Source organism: Coffea eugenioides, chromosome 5 (assembly GCF_003713205.1).
Source record: "Coffea eugenioides isolate CCC68of chromosome 5, Ceug_1.0, whole genome shotgun sequence".
In the NCBI taxonomy this organism is placed as follows: Eukaryota; Viridiplantae; Streptophyta; class Magnoliopsida; order Gentianales; family Rubiaceae; genus Coffea; species Coffea eugenioides.
This window is the reverse complement of record NC_040039.1, coordinates 48,099,986-48,116,289: the sequence shown is the minus strand read 5'-3', so window position 1 is coordinate 48,116,289 and position 16,304 is coordinate 48,099,986. Positions and strand designations below refer to the sequence as shown.

At 37.2% G+C, this 16,304-nt stretch overlaps 2 protein-coding genes across 2 annotated transcripts; both read right to left on the bottom strand.

Moving 5' to 3' along the window:
- Nucleotides 1–1,576: 1,576 nt before the first annotated feature.
- On the bottom strand, nucleotides 1,577–8,738 carry LOC113772447. The gene is made up of 17 exons (XM_027317041.1): nucleotides 8,579–8,738; nucleotides 8,437–8,500; nucleotides 7,755–7,863; nucleotides 7,351–7,413; nucleotides 7,070–7,167; nucleotides 6,129–6,195; nucleotides 5,956–6,027; nucleotides 5,726–5,887; nucleotides 4,981–5,054; nucleotides 4,808–4,905; nucleotides 4,133–4,240; nucleotides 3,650–3,747; nucleotides 3,272–3,409; nucleotides 2,948–2,995; nucleotides 2,698–2,812; nucleotides 2,219–2,319; nucleotides 1,577–1,966 (listed from the first exon to the last, which is right to left on the bottom strand). The coding sequence occupies exons 1-17, from the start codon at nucleotides 8,646–8,648 to the stop codon at nucleotides 1,880–1,882; spliced, it is 1,572 nt and encodes a 523-aa protein (XP_027172842.1). The 5' UTR covers nucleotides 8,649–8,738; the 3' UTR covers nucleotides 1,577–1,879.
- A 4,160-nt stretch (nucleotides 8,739–12,898) lies between these two features.
- LOC113771910 (protein CUP-SHAPED COTYLEDON 2) lies at nucleotides 12,899–14,818 on the bottom strand. The gene is made up of 3 exons (XM_027316459.1): nucleotides 14,638–14,818; nucleotides 14,259–14,542; nucleotides 12,899–13,510 (listed from the first exon to the last, which is right to left on the bottom strand). The coding sequence occupies exons 1-3, from the start codon at nucleotides 14,816–14,818 to the stop codon at nucleotides 12,899–12,901; spliced, it is 1,077 nt and encodes a 358-aa protein (XP_027172260.1).
- Between the last annotated feature and the right edge of the window lie 1,486 nt (nucleotides 14,819–16,304).

Here is a 16,304-nt window from a genome sequence, read left to right as displayed (position 1 = left end):
CTTTTCTCAGCCTGACGAGCCCTTTTGGCAGCTGAATCAGCCTTCTTCATTGGCGCAGCTTCACACACAATGGAATGCCGAGGCACCCTTTGCACAGGACTCATAGTTACAGCCCCTGAAATTATAAACCCATCAAACTAAATCAACCCAAAATAAAGAAAGAAAAATTAGAAAAGATTGAAACTTTTAAGGATATTAGAATAGGGGTTCGTTGTCTTTATTGAAGATTTGAAGTAACCTTGGGAAAAGAGGCTGAGAGAAGTGTTGGCAGAGAAGCTGAGCGGCTTAAGAGCAGTGGTGGTTGGATTTGAGAGGGAAAGGGTTTTGAATATGTGCTGCAGTCCCCAACAAGAAGAGATGCAATGCGTGGCAGCAGCCATCTTAATCTCTCAGTTTCTGTGTAAAAGGTTGGAGATAAAAGAGGAGAGGAATGGCGAAGAAAAAGAAAACCAAAGTGGAGAAGTCGGACAGTTGGCTTCTTTTATCTGCTGACCGCTGCAGCCTGCTGCTGTTCTCTCTTTCTTATCCGTTCCTCAGCCTGTACTGAACTTGTAAATGGAAGTAGATTGAATTTTCCTTTCTCTTTTTCTTTTTCTTTTTTCTCTTTTGCTCTTTCTCACTTCATTTGAGTCCTTTTAACTTAGGAATTGTAATTAATCCCCACACCTTTTAATCTATGCATTTAGAGTTCGGTATCAGTAGCTCCCCCGATTCTTATAGATTTGCTTTGTTTCTCAGTCAATGGAGCTAATTATGCTCTATTGGTGCAAATCTAAAATGAGAAAAGAAGGGTGATTTTAATAATAATAGGATAACTAAACTAAATGGGGAGTAGGTATTAGTTCGAAAAATATTAGATACACCGCGTACAGTCACCAAATATATAATAAGTCATTGCTTATTTGGTATTCACTAAATAAAAAATGACTCACTATCATTGCTTGGTGATAGACGATTGATACTAATGCATCATGTGATATGATATACCTAATACGATTTCAATTGATTAATCAGTATATCATGTGATATAATACACCTACTTCCTTGTCGGGCGATAAATATATATTAGTACTGCTATGCTATCGCCAAATAATGATAGTGGGCTACCCTTTTAGATTAAATGAAGAGAAAAATGAAATTTGAAAATTATTCTATACCGGAGTCAGTTTTTAGATTTTCATATTTTGTTTGCTATTTTCTTTTGGTAATTAAACTTAATTGACGTAAAAAAATTAATTGGAGTAATTTTCGCCTAATGTTATTGACTGTTACAAGCCCTAACTCAAAAGAGAGCAGAAAATCCAAGTTTTTCATTTTTCTTCTGTAACCATACAAGTCTATAAATCTTCAGCAATTTCTAACGCGCATGGATGCCCGAGCTAAATGAGAACGGGCCTTGTTATGGCCCTGAGAATATTACAGAGGCATCCTAAGCATCGCGTTCCACCGAAGCTGCAATTGAGACGTCCATCCCACAATGTCATGCCAAGCTGGTCTGCGGTTTCAGCAACTTAAGAGAAAATGGAAGATTTCATAACAACTAGAATTCACCAATCAAATGGAGATGAAAAGGGCAAAAACAGAATCCTAAAGAGGACTTTAGCATTATACGCAAAATCTTCAACCAACACCGTCCTGATGCCATAATCTAAGAAGAAACTTGATCTTTCCAAGTATTTCACATATTCTCACACTTTGGCTCATAGTAACTGTTGTACAGAAAGTGTTTACAGCTGATATACATGCAGCACTCAATCCGATTTTATGCAACCAAAAGTTAGCATTGTCAGTCTCTCCAAGTAACTTTTTGCTGTGGTTATCAGTTTACAGGATAGTTTGAAAGTCTCTGCTGTTGGAGTCTTTCATAAGCAGTTCTCATCTAAAATCTCTCAGCTGTCATCACCACTGGTTGAGCTTCAGTGCGGGTTCTTACCATGTAAGGGCCCCTTCTGATGGCTTCCTGTAGCTGTAGACATAATCAAATTATAAAGTTGACCAATAAGTTTCTTCCGTCAGCGAGCAGGCAAACTGTGAATTAAAAACCCAACCACACTCGTTCCAATTTAAGAGAAAGCTACACTAAATCAATTGCTTCTAGCATTAGAGATCGGCTTTAAAGAGAAAAGAAAGGAAATTGACCATTTTAGTAGTTAAAGTGGCAATGTCTAGCTGCCAAAATCAAATGAAAAGAATAAGAATAGACAACACACATACGCACCTTGGCAGCTATGTCAGCCAAAGCAGGATCACTGATTAGTTTACTTGACGAAGTTAATGCCCTGTAGATTGCCTGGCAACACTTATGCCTAAGTTCCATACCTGAAAATTTGTCAATTTTGTGAAAATATGAAGCCACATGAGCCTCTTCTGATTTCCAATGTAATTCATAGTAGATAATATGGCAAATCATATTGTAGCTTCATATTTGCTGAAGATACATTTGCCTAAATAGTTACAGAAGATATTAGAACTAGAATAGCAAAAGATGGACCCAATGAAAGATGGAAGAAGAGCAACAGTTCATTTCACAGAAATCATTTATATGGGTCAAAGACTAAAAATTCATAATACCTACAGTTTTTGCTAAGACATGACAAATGACAATATGCTAATAAGAACAAAAATACCAGTAACAAACAGTTAAATTGATGAAACAAACAGTGGGTATCAAATATCAGGAGCACAGCAAGTGCAAACCTATCTTTTTGGTCTCTGTATATGTGTTAATCACTACATTAATGATCTCTTGTCTTGAGATTATCTCCAGCAAGCACCAAGGTCGAGCCACCAAAGCTATTATCAATCTGTAGCCCTGAAACAGAAGGAAAGATCAACCACCTCTTATAACAGGGACAAAATCTGACAGGGATTATGATCTGCTAAATGATTTTTGTCAAATTGCACTAGAGATTATAAAGCTTTGCATTATGTGCAAATATTTTCTCACCGCCAGACGTAAATCTGAATCCTGTTGGAGTATTGATTGGAGAAGGCCCTGCAAGATGCAATAATAAACAATTTCAAGCATTATACATGGAAGAGCATGCATATAAAACAAGCTCAAGCTCAGTGAAAAGCTCAGGTAAGACCATTAAATAAAAACAAAAATTTCAAGCTTACTAACTAGCTTCCATAACTCATATTCCTTATCTCTTTTTGTGTTCTTTCAAACCCCATGTCCAAATGAGAGTAATGGTTAAACTTATCAAACAGCAGCAACGAAAAACAGGAAAAAAATCTATAGAGAGAGGAAGGATCATGTTCAACTTACTGATGGTGTAAGTTTTGAAGTCCTAGATGCCATCTCATAGATTAAGCGTTGAAGGTTTTCTTCTGCACCACCAGTGAGAATCACATCATTTTCAGACCGAGGTTCTCCAGCAATGGTCGCCAGTGCATGCAAAGCAGCCTATTTTTTGTTATCAGGCAATAACCAAAAAATAAAAAATGAAATGATGCATTACACACAACAATTTAAGCAGACAGGCCTAGTCAATATATAAACTCAACATTTTGAGTTGTCTTTTCATCTAGAGAATCTACAAACTTAAAAACAGCTCAATAGAATTTACAAAACATGATAAATAGCTTTGATGTGTGTATCGAAGCATGATAAATACCAACGCTAGGCAGTGAAGCATACTCTTACCAGTTGTTTATTATGCTGTTGCCGGTCAAAGGCAGCATCAATAACATGTCTAGCAGCAGGAGGTGAACCTGTAAGGAGCAACACAGCTCCCTGGTTTGCTGCAGCATCCCATTTATGCAAAATAGATAAGAATGAATGGCACTCATGCATGTAAAACAGAACCTGCTTAAAGTGGTATGAGATACATTTGTCTATCAGTCAATGGGTACTGTGTGTTGAGGATGTGAAAAACAATAAAACAGATTTCATTGAGATTATAAAACTGACATAATTTTACTAGAAAAACCAGAGATTCCATTGCGATATAAGACCCAAAGTCAAGTTAAAAGTTTTAGGTAGGACAAAAGCAGCCCTTCAGTATCAAGGAAATCATTATCAATAGTGACCTCACTGGCTATATGTAGTTTCTGTTGGATCAAGGCAGAGGTGGTTTGAAAATACGAGGTAGATTTATAAACTCAATGCAATGAATGGCATACTTACATAGCCCAACTTGACCCAAAGCTTCAAGAGCACATTCACATTCATCCGCATCTTGGCTTTCAAGGAAATCAAACCTTCTATCAATAGCCAAGACAAGAGCTCTAAAACCTACATTCATGGAAGAGCCCATTAACCTTCTTCAAGAAGAAATTTTATCAATCATATAATCTAGTTCCAACAAATTAATTATGTTTGATAAAACTTGGCATTTCATAGCATGAAAATATCTTTTCTAACCAAACAAACAAACATTCAAACCCCCTAAGTTTGGTTCAGACATCATGTGAAGAAAAGCCGGGAACCATAAAAAGTGTGCAGTAAGATAAAACTAGCTCTAATGAATTAATTATCTTCATTAATAAAACTTGGTAATGCATAGCACAAAAACGTCTTTGCTAACCAAACAAACATTTCAAACCTCCTAAGTTTGATTAAGATACCAATGTGTGGAAGACCAATAAACCATAAAAGTGATGCTAAAGGATTAAAGCTAGAACAGAACCAACTAGCATGAAAGAGATTCATGATATATTGGTGATATAGAAACAGCTCTGAACATCTGCATTTTTGTGTGTTTTGTGTATCTCAAAGTCATCAGACACTATGAAAGTAACACAAGAACCCTTGGTGCTCGAAAAAGAAAAGAGAAACAAAAAGAATAAGGATAAAATTTACTTGATTCATCAATGAACCTAACAGCATTCTCCTTTGAAAGCAGTCTTCCAGTTATCATCATTGCTCTTGATCTTAAAATTGATTCAGCAGATGCATTTCTGTAAACATAGGTGCTCAAATTAACAACAGGAAGGGTTCTTAATAAAATAAGCAAATACATTTATGCTACAAACCCGATTATCGAACTCATCAATTGAAGAAGCATGGTTCTTGACAAGAATTCTGTACTATGCTGAACTTCTGCTAACTTCAGTTTCCGAGCACATACAACGTCCAAAATAAAAAAACATGCAGACAAAGGATATAGGTGAGAGTCAATAGGCAAAGAGCATCAATCACATCTAATTCAATAGAAGAGTCAAAAATTACTTCTTATCGATTTCGATAACATTAAACCTGAGTAAAAAGCACCTTGAACAGGGAAAATCCAAAGACAATTTGTTCTGTTATTGATTAGAGGTTCACTGTAGGCATTGTATAAAAATGATTGCAAACAATAAGTGATCATCTCTGAATGGGTTGGACACTCAAAAGAATCATAATTCATAGAGTGAAGTCGTCAAACAAGTAACCATGATACAGGATTTGTCAACTCATATCTTATACACCAGAAAAAAAAACATGAGTTTACTTCGTTCTCTATTTTTGTAATGTATCTAGTATCACAACACCATAGCCAAGATATTCTCTAAAAAGCTTATATCCCGAAATCATGCTTTGACATATTTGAGCTATCATGTTCTAAGTTTCACAATAATTTGAGGCATCCTAGTTTCCAACATGCTAGACAGCAATTTTATGGAGCTATTCAACCTTTGATGTTTATAATACCATACAAACAGCCCATAGAAAATCTAAAAACAAACAAAGGATGCAGCGGAGTCAGTAGCATTATGGAAGATAAGCTTAGTCACAAACCTCGTATAGGAGTTCCAACACAGTCAATGTAACAAGAGTGTCATTTGTGTTACTAACTTCTCTCTCCAATAGACTAAGAAGTTTGGAGCTGTAGACTAGAGATGCAACTGAGCTGGAAATAGAGAAAAGCTTCACTATCAACGCCAGCACTCGAACTCTTCCCTGAACACCAAGTTATTAGCAATTTAAAAGTAACAATAAAGGGTCAAACAAAGGTTTGCCAATTATACCAGTGATGAACATTTCCCAGCCAAGTTTCCAAGCTGTGTTGGTTCACTAATATTTGCTGGAAAAATGATAGCCTACAAAGGTTGTAGAACAAATTATCAGTTCTAAAAATGTAGATTACATTTGCAGCAGCTACTTGAATTTGGGACCAGACAAGTTTGAGCCAAGCACATACCAGGCCGTTTGGAGAACCAGCCAAATTCTTAATGGCATCCATTGACACAGTTGCAACTTGTTCATCACTAAAGGGACAAGTATGTGTGAAACTCACATATGCATGTCAAGAACATATATGATTGTTGGTTTTTTTTTTTAGTGTTTTTGTTGGTTTTTGGGGGGGGGGAGAGGGAGACAGCAGGTCGGAGATTGGAGGACTCAAGCAGTACTAGTACTTAGTAGCTATTCCAGGTATCATAGAAGCCCTAGAAAATTCGTAGGACAATCCAAAAAGGATGATATTGAATAGTAATCAGCACAAGCAGGACACAAGAATGACTAACAAAACACGTTACGTCCCTCATGCTATATCATAAGCAGCATCCAAGGATCTTGCATGAGAAACACTCCCTTCTCGCACCTTTCCTAGAGTTAGACAAATCCACGTCCTCACCAAACTACCCATCACTTCTAGCTGCTTGTTCCAAATTATGTAACCTAACCTTCTCTTTCAGCCAAAAATTATGGTCGTTTCCAATTGACTAACAACAAAAGAGACAGCCAATGGTCCATCTTCTACTATACTATGTGATCCTGTAATGATGTCCATTTTAACTGTTCATCTAATTAATTTTCTTCTGCGGTAAAATGTCCATATGTGAGACCTCCTTTTGTCATTTTAGGACATCAACTACACTTTCTGACCCAACTATTTCTCAACCAGGCTGACATGTAAGTTAATCACTTAAGGGGGCCTAAAAGGTTATTCTTTAGCTTATAATACACCTGGCAAATAATTGTTTCCCCTTCTTCCACTTCTTAACCAATTAATTCAGCTGAGGTACCATCTCCTGACTGTACATTTGTTTTCAATCCAAAAGGAAAAAGAGATATAGAAATGAAAGTTTGTCAGACAGAATTAGCATATCTAAAAGTGAGCAATACAAAAATTCAGCTTACCCATCAATTACGCAATTTAACAAAAGTGGGTACACACCATATTGATGAATTAGATGTACAGCTGTACTGTCATCAATGTTCTCCAAAAGGCAAGACACCTGAATGCATTGCCAAGTTCATAAATGGCATTACATTTATAAAATGGCAAAACATAAAGAAAGCGGACAGAAGACAAGCAAAAATTAAAATGGCAATATATTAGTCAATAGTGAAATGTGTATAACTGATATCATAAACTTCAAAGTTTAGCCATAAGGTTGTGTATGATGATATGAACTTACTGTTTCACAAGCTAAATATCTGACTTTTTGAGAATCTGCCCCCAAACCAACTACAACAAATGGCTGGAAAAGAAGCAAGCAATGGTGAGAAAAAAAAAAAGACAAATGGTAATTTATTCTAAGATTAGGAATAAACATGCTGATGAACAGGTTAACCTCAATGAATGCAGCATATGCAATTTACCAATAGATGCACATTCAGATTCTCAACTCAGAAAAATTATCATAACCAATACAAATGAAACCAAAATACAGGAGTACAGCAAACTGTAAAGGTTGTCTAACAGAAACTACAAAAAGTTGCCATTCAACTTAACCAGTTTCCATCAATAACTATTGAATCCTGTTCCACGGTATGAAAGATGAAAGGACGGCTCATTTGCACAAAAGTATGGCTAACATACCATGAAATGTGGGATGAGGGATGCTCCGTACTTTGTTTTGAAAATTCTTTCCAAGCTATCAACCAATGCATTTTCGAGTCCTGGATAATCTGCTTTTGTTTGTAAAGCACTGCCAAAATATAAAGGTAACGTCAATTTACAAGACCATAAGCCTTTGTCCCACATGCACCTCGCTTTCCACAAGCACAGATATAGCTGATCCAGAGGCATATAAGCCTTTTTCTTCCTTTTTATTTCAACTGAAAAAGGAAAAGGCCGCTAGCAACATCTGCAGACAACTATGGTAGGAAGAGAAACCATGCTACTCAGATCCTTGAATTACAGCTCCACCAGATAGGAGCATTTTCGAGATTGATTTGTCAAATAATCAAATAAAGCCCGACGTTTTTCTGTCCATTGACCATTTAAACTGAGCAAAAGCATTCAAATTTGCATATATATAAATCAAGCTACTCAAGCTTGAGTAAACAAAGATTCGTTTGAGCCCAACTCGAATAATAATCAACCCGACCTTGAAATACCAACAACTAAAAGAAAAGTAAAACATCAATATGTTCGGCTCAATTAGGCTCGTTTATGCCCATGGAGGTAGTGTACACTTGAATAATAAAGTGTTCAAAACTATAAACAAACAAAAAAAAAAAGAAGTAGAAAAGTAAAGGGGTTTTGGGTGGTTGGTTACTTGATAATGGCGGGGAGAGGGAAGCGATTGAGAAATTCTTGTGCTGAAGCGTCGGACTGAGTTCCTGAAATTTAAGATACAAAAAGCATATGAAAATACGATTAATATCATTTGTTATTTAATATGCTAATGGAGTAGTTACCGGGATGATTAGCGAAGTCGGTGGCAGCCGCCAGTAACAGAGCCGGATCAACCGAGTACTCTTCCTCCATTGCTAATACTCCCTCCTGTATCACTTGAGAGTTGATAATTTACTTGGCCAAAATTCTGGAGTCAGTTCCAAGCTTTTCCTTTTCTTTTTCTTTCTTCTTTTCAGCAGTAAGACAGGGTGATGAGAATTGAGAAAGGTTTGATGGACTAGTGCCCAAGAAAGATCCGATCCGACAGAAAGTAATTGGAGCTCCATTTTCTATTTTATTTGTTTTCTTCTCTCTTTTTTTTTTTGGGAAAAATTGATTCTCTTAATTAATTTTCATTCAAGTGAGTAATTTTTAAGAAGATTTTCGAGAGTAAAACCAAAAATATGATGTAATTTTAAGGAAATTAATAATGTTATAGAACCGGAAATAGAAATTAAAGTTTACTTCATTCCAAAATTGAAAGAAAAGCAAATTGAAACGATAATTCAATTCAATTCAATTATTATTTGAATAAATCCTTTTAATGTTGTAGAGAAAACTTATTTTTCTCTTTCTTGCTTCTCTCCTGCACATTTAGAAAAACTAGCCAAAATATGTTGCCTTCTTTTTTCCCTCCTTGATTATAATTTTTTTTTAAAAATCCTAACAATTTAACTAGGACCTTGTCCTTTTTAATACAAATAAAGGCGAAGAAACTCAAATTTCAATATCCAAGTCACTATTTTGTATCTTTTAACTAAAATAAAATAACTAAAGTATAGCCTTGGTTAGATTGTTGTTTTCTATAGAAAAATTTTTATATATTTTTTTAAGGATAAACACATTTTTCAATTAATTTTTTTATCACACAAACATTAAATTAATATAATATATTTTTTGTAAAAATTCCTAAAAATAACAATCCAAAAGGCCTAAAAATTCCTGATCCATGAAAGAAATCTCAAATATAATAAGCAAGTTAATTAGTAGTGCAACAATTTTGTGTTCTTTTCTTTTATTTTTTTGTCTTTTTTTTTTTTGTCAATGTTAACTCTACTCCTACTCCTACTCTTATCTACGGGGAGGCCCAACTGAGCCTAGGGGGACCGATGGGGACAGAACTACCACCGGACCAAACGGGTGCACGACGCACCCGTCTGGATTTGAAGCAAGCCACAAAGATGGCATATTGGTGGGAGGCAAGGATTGAACCCTTGCCTCCCACCCCACCAAGCCTTAAGGGCTTTGGTGGTGGCCACCAGCCCAAGGGCTTGGTGGTTTCTTTTTTTTTGTGTCAAGTAGCCTAAAAAAATGCAATGTGCTGCATGATACTTCCCAACCCAACACCTGTCCACAATGAGAATCATTCCGCGCCACGTCACATCCGCTTCGGACCATCTTTGAGTACACACCCAAACTAAATCCAAAATTGTCAGGGGCCAAATCATGGATGGACAACATAATTTGGGAAAAAAAAAAATTTTAGAACTAACTAGTTTACGGATGCTGTCGTTTCCTGCGGCGTTTGGGCCTGCTCTCATGATTTCAATTCTTACAATCAGAGTCCAAGACACACTTGAACAAATTTGGTACATGGCGTGCGATGCCTTTTCTGCGCTTATGACGAATGATACCCAAACTGCTGACTGGACCAAACTGCAGATCCACACCAAAAGTGGTGCGTTAGTGATTACCTTACCCTTTTAATAACAGAAAATGAGGCCCAATTTAACTAAGATTCAACCCAGCTTGCTGGACCACCCTCATCATTACAATGGCCCACTATAATGTGTCCACAGATATTGTTATTGCCACGTGACTTGTAAGACTTCGAACATGCCATAAAATTTTTGATTATAACTATAGTGAGAACATATACGCTTAGTACGACTAGTACGCTTAGTACGTTTGGACAAAAAATTCAGATTCACTTATCGTTTCTACCAAAAAAAAAATATACGCTTAGTATGATTGAATACATGTTAAATATGTAAAATTTAATATTTAAATTCAGATTAATCATAATGCAAATTTTTTGATATAAAAAAGATAAATATTAATTTTTTTTCTATGAAAAATACCGTGGTTAGATTTGATCCATATAGTTAGCATTGAGATATACAAAATTATCTTCCTCTTCTTAGGTATAGTTGTGTAGCTATCAATAATCTTTTTTTTTTTTAAAATGTATTGATATTGTGGGGGATTTTTACTTCAACCAACTGGGCGTGGTTTCATCAAAACTAGAAGAAGCCATTTAGGGTTAAAAAGAGTTAGGCCGAGGAGACTTTGATTTAGTGGTTAAAGTTGAGATCCCAATAATCAAAGGTCTTGGATTCTAATCCTCTATCCCTTTCCCTACTAGAATTTTTTGTTTTTAAGAATTGATTCTTAATCTGCTATAATTTTTTTATATATAAAAAAAAGAGTCGTATACTTAATCTGCCATCGTTTATAGTATTCATCATTGAACTACGTTTCTTAAATTAGATGATGTTGTAAAGATAGCTCATGATAGATAGTACGTATACTTGGTATTACATGAGTCATGAATTATATTCAACACTTAAATTTAATGAATTTAAATCTTAAGATGTATACGCGCTTTGATAACAAAAAATTGAACATCTGGACAATGAATTTTCTAGACAAAACTTGCTCCTAAAAATAAGTGATAAATTAGTCACGTATCACTTAATATGATATACACTCAAATCAAATGTATTATTATATTTAGTACTTAATAATTCAATAGTTTAATGGATTCATACTTCAGTTTTATCAAATCAAATGCAACCTTAGTCACACTCCTCCTCAATGCTGCTGCAATAAATTAAGATGATGATTTTGATGTATCAGACAAGGGTTTGATCTAAAAAGACTACGTGCTTCTTTGTTCATTTTCATCCCATTGCCACAAATAACTCAGCCAAGCTAACGGAGCAACTTCATCCATCGTCCAGAACTCCGCGTCAAACTTCCCAAAAGGGCTTCAGTCTTGGAAAGTGATCTGTTATAGAATAAGACTTAGCGGTCGGGCTTTTGCTGAAATTATTGCAACAAGATTCCAAAAGCAAGGACACATCCCATAGGCCTTAATCAGTTAGCCTCTCTTGAGTTGCTTTGGCTATGTATTCTTTGGCATTGCATGCTGATACAACAACTAATCATTAAAAGGCATGAGCTGCAAAATCTTAAAGATCAAAGCGGGGACATTTAAGAAAACGACTCCTCCTCAATCCACCAGCCCACCCCGCCTAGGAGTTACAACTTTGATGATGCAGAATAATGATCTCTCACCCCCCTGGGAACATCTTCACAACCCCCACACCACAAACTGCACGTGTGCATGCATCAAATTATCAGAACGTTTGCATTAAGCAGTTGGAAGAAACCTAAAGTTGCAAAGAGACAAGGATGGAAAGAAAGAAGAAAGGGGGGAGGAAAATCCAACTCCTGAATCCTGATCGACTTTTAACATCCGTACTTCCTTTATATATATATATAAAAGCTAACTAGCATAATATACCACTCACAGTGCAATAATGCATTTGCAATCAGTACCTGAGCGGAATCATTGAATTTCTAAAGAGTACGGATACAAAGCAAGACAGCAACCACATGATCCCATGGCGAAGCAATTAATAATATACTCCTCTCCTATCTATATATATATATATATATATATATTTTTTATCAACAATGATAAATTTGTATAATCTACTCTATCCTAATCTAGAGAAGAGGAGGAGTCTAAGGAAACTGTGATAATAAACTGATAGATATACAAATCCAACTAAATCCTTAGATTTTTTTCGCTACAAGTGAGATTTGAACCCTCGCAGCCCCTCTCCTGGCCACTGAACCATTGATCCAGTGATTATATATATATATATGTACGTATGTATAGCTGAATTTTTAATAACAGCAACATGCTACTCCATGCTACTGAGAAAGGAACGTCATATTACGGGACTGATAAAGCTGCACCACGTACAACCTACTACATTCCAAACATTTAATACTAGAGAACAACATTCGAATAATTACTGGCATATTTATCACCTAGGAGGAAATAGAGTAGTAACATGCGAAAATGCTACTACTGAGTACTAATAAAGCAGCTTCATACCAGGACAACTAGGGCTGCATCAGGATTCAGGTACCACGACCTAATACGGGACATTAATTATTATAATCCTAAAGCAACAATACTACTATAATTACCGAGATAAGTTTCTCCTATGAGAGAGAATTGACATTACACTACAGAGATATTATTCTCTGATTAGATTAGCAAATACTAGATTAATCTCAAGCCTCAAAGGAAAGGTCTAGGTGATTCAGAAGCTCCACAAGCAATCAAGCTCAGTTGGCCCCACTTTCTGATTATCCGGCGCAGCCCAGTTGGTGACAGAGCCATAATGAATTCCATTCTCATCGCTGCCGTTAATGGGCTGAGGTGGTGGTGCAGCAGCCGCAGCCGTGGGGAAGAAGAAAGGGCAGTGTAGGTTCTCCTGCAAGGACCTCAAGTTAGGAAAAGCAGACAGGCCAGCATTAATCCTTGGGAAACGGGCTCCAGATGATGGTGATGGATCAAATAGAGAAGACAGCAATGTTGCTGCGGGAGCTGGCGGCGGCAATGGCGGTGGAGGCAGCTCAAATAGAGAATTATGGTTGAAAGATGCAGCAGCAGAATTGGAGAAACAGGGCACATGCTCTTTTGCGGAGTTGCAATCATACGAGCAGCTCTCATGGTCAGTGGTGGAAGCAGAGGTGGCACTGGTGGCGGTGTAAGTAGAAGAGTCGAGCAGCGGCGGAAGAGAAACTGAAGATGGAGAGCTAGCTTCAGGGTAAAGGTTGATTCCAGGGGCCAACCTCTTCTTGCCTCCGCCGGAGCCGGGGCCGGCTCCGGCACCGCATTTTTGAAACACCCTTGAAATCACCCACTCATCCTAGAATATTATCAGGAAAAGGTCAAAATGAGTGCGACAAATTTCATGGTCACCTTTTTGTGACAACTTCTGTAGCTCTAAGGTAACATCAAACCATGAAAATGAAGTAGATTCATGATTGCATGCAAATCAAAAGAGCGCATCTTTTCTGTGACAGTATCGAAAAAGTTGCGAAATGTGACAAATCCAAGAATTGACAATTACCCAGAAAGCAACATCACATAATTCCAACTCCAGAATCGACAGTAATTTTCTATTAATTATCTGTCTCTCTCTATCCATCTCATTATCTGATTTGTCCTTGCAGCAACTGCTTTTGCATGCGAGTTAGCATTAAAAGGGTTAATGATCTATCACTGTAGGCATTCAACGTTGAGCATTCCTCAAGAATCATAAAATTTAATGCGTGGACAAGAATGTACTTTGCTTTAGCAGATGACTTTTTGCTTTTAAATATAAATTCAAAATTGGATCAGTGTAACCTAGCATGGATAAACTTGAACTAGAAGAAGTACACGTAGAGAAATATGCGTAGAAATGGTCCATGTAGGACATAGAACAGTACATTTATCTGTAGTATCGATGTAAACAGTTAATCTATGCGAAGTTTATGACTTGGGAATAGAAACCTAGGTCTAGCCTTTACGGCTCTATGCATTTTTTTTGGGTTTCTTACTGAGCAAAATGAACACTGAATTAGCCTAATCATGCACTTGCAAAAAGGGGGGATCTTTGCAATTTTGCTTACCTTGGAACTTCTAGAGAGGTAATGGTAGGCAAATTTGCCTTCAAGCCGATATTCATGCATTACCCAGTTGCTCTTCTCTCCTTTTGGAGCCCTGCCACGGTAGAAAACCAGGGTTTTCTTCATGCCAACAAGGGAGCAAGTCTTGGAGCTGTATATTTCCCTGTCTTTTCCTGTAGCCTTCCAGTAACCAGCTTCTGTTGCCCTGTTAGTCCTCAATCCTGTCGGGTACTTCCTATCCCTCAAGCTGAAAAAGTACCATTCTTTCTCCCCCATCTTGGCTTTCTCTGCACAAAACATTGAAGTTTAGACAAGGCCAAATTCACAAGCTCATATCGGACAAATAATAGGGTAAGTTTGATCTTCGAAAAATTTAAAGTACCAGGAAGCTCCCAGGGCTCGCACTTGTTGAGATCAACTTCAGCAATGGCTTTTCCAGTGAAATTGCTGTCAAGAACCTTTTTCAGAAGGTAGTAAGTTATGAGCTCTTCATCCGTTGGATGAAATCTGAACCCCGGAGGCAAATGTGCATCACTGCTTTCATAGTAGTGGTAGTTTGCCATTGAGCCCAGCACTAGTAGCTAAAACACTAATGGACTACAAGAAGTGTGTACCTCTAGATGAAATTTCAGGGTTTTGATCAAGAAAACAAGGGGATGCAGAAGACTATAATTTCTCTTAGAAAAGGATACAGCACATTGTGAATTGGAGAGAATGCATGGTGCCGTATTGAGGTGCTCACTAGGGAACCGAATGGGAGTATTATAAGGGGGAGTTCATGGGGTTTGATGAATCCAGTGACAGGAGAAAAAGGTAAAAGAAATAATAAGGTATGATATGGCTGGAAAAATGCTGGGTGAGGACGGGGGTTGCTTCTGGGCTGTCCTGTTCTGCTTTTTTCTCTGATTACTCTGCAGTCTACTACTGCGACGCTCTCACTCACTCACCAAATACAAATAGCTAGAGAGAGATGGAAAGATAGTAGGAAATAGAGAGGGATGAGGGGGGAGAATAGGGGAGGGTGATGTATGTTATCTGAAGGAGTGGGCACCGGGCACTGCACTGCAATGGTTCTGTTTTGAGTATGCGTGCGTGCGTGAGGAAGTGTGCAGGTATTCCCTTGTCAGTGAAGAAAATGAAAGGGAGGGAACAGGAAGTAGTTTTAAAGAGAGAGGCTCTCTTTTGGGAGAAAAAAAATGAGAGAGATGGGCGAGGGAGAGAGAGATGATGGAGGGGAGAGAGATTTCACCATGGATCGATAAAGCTGTTCCATATCTCATCTGTCAGCACAGTACAAGATTAAATAAATCGGATGGAAAGAGACAAGGTAAATACGTGCACTTGCCCTTCCCTCTCTTCTTTGTTTTTCTTTTCTGTCCTAAGGTTTCTTTTTCTATCTCCTATCTCCTCATCAGTTACCCCGAGCGATTTACTCGTCATCACATGCTTTTGTTGTAGAAGCTTTTGGCATGTTTGCTCATAATTTTTGCAGATTTTACTACTGTTTCTAAAGTTTCTACGACATTATCGTACACTTGTTGCCCAAAAATTTAAAGCTAAATTGCCAAAGCCAGAACAAAGATGCATGCAGCTTCTACATTTATAGGACCATAATTCGTCATGCACTGGCTTTGAATTTGTACAATACTGGGATGATGTGTTAGAAATTAGGCATGTTTCAAGGCCTATTTATGGAACACACATCCCCTAAATAAGTAAACAAAACGATATTCTTGATTTTAGCATCTTTTAGAGAATAAATTGTTTCATAAGATTAATGGTCTTCATATCTTATCAAACATGAGTACATGTTTGAATCTTATTAGTCTAATAGGCTCGACGTTCTGGAGCAGCACCTGAATCAGATAACAAGCTTTTATCATGCTGTAATCTATTATTCGTGTGAGTTACTATTTGATGAATAGTAGAGACTGTTCACTCTCGACTGAGACAACAGTTGAGGTATCTTAGGTAGCTTTCATCCCTGGTAGAACTTAAAGATTATATTCATTCGAGTGATCAACTGACCAACAACATGATGGATTCCTC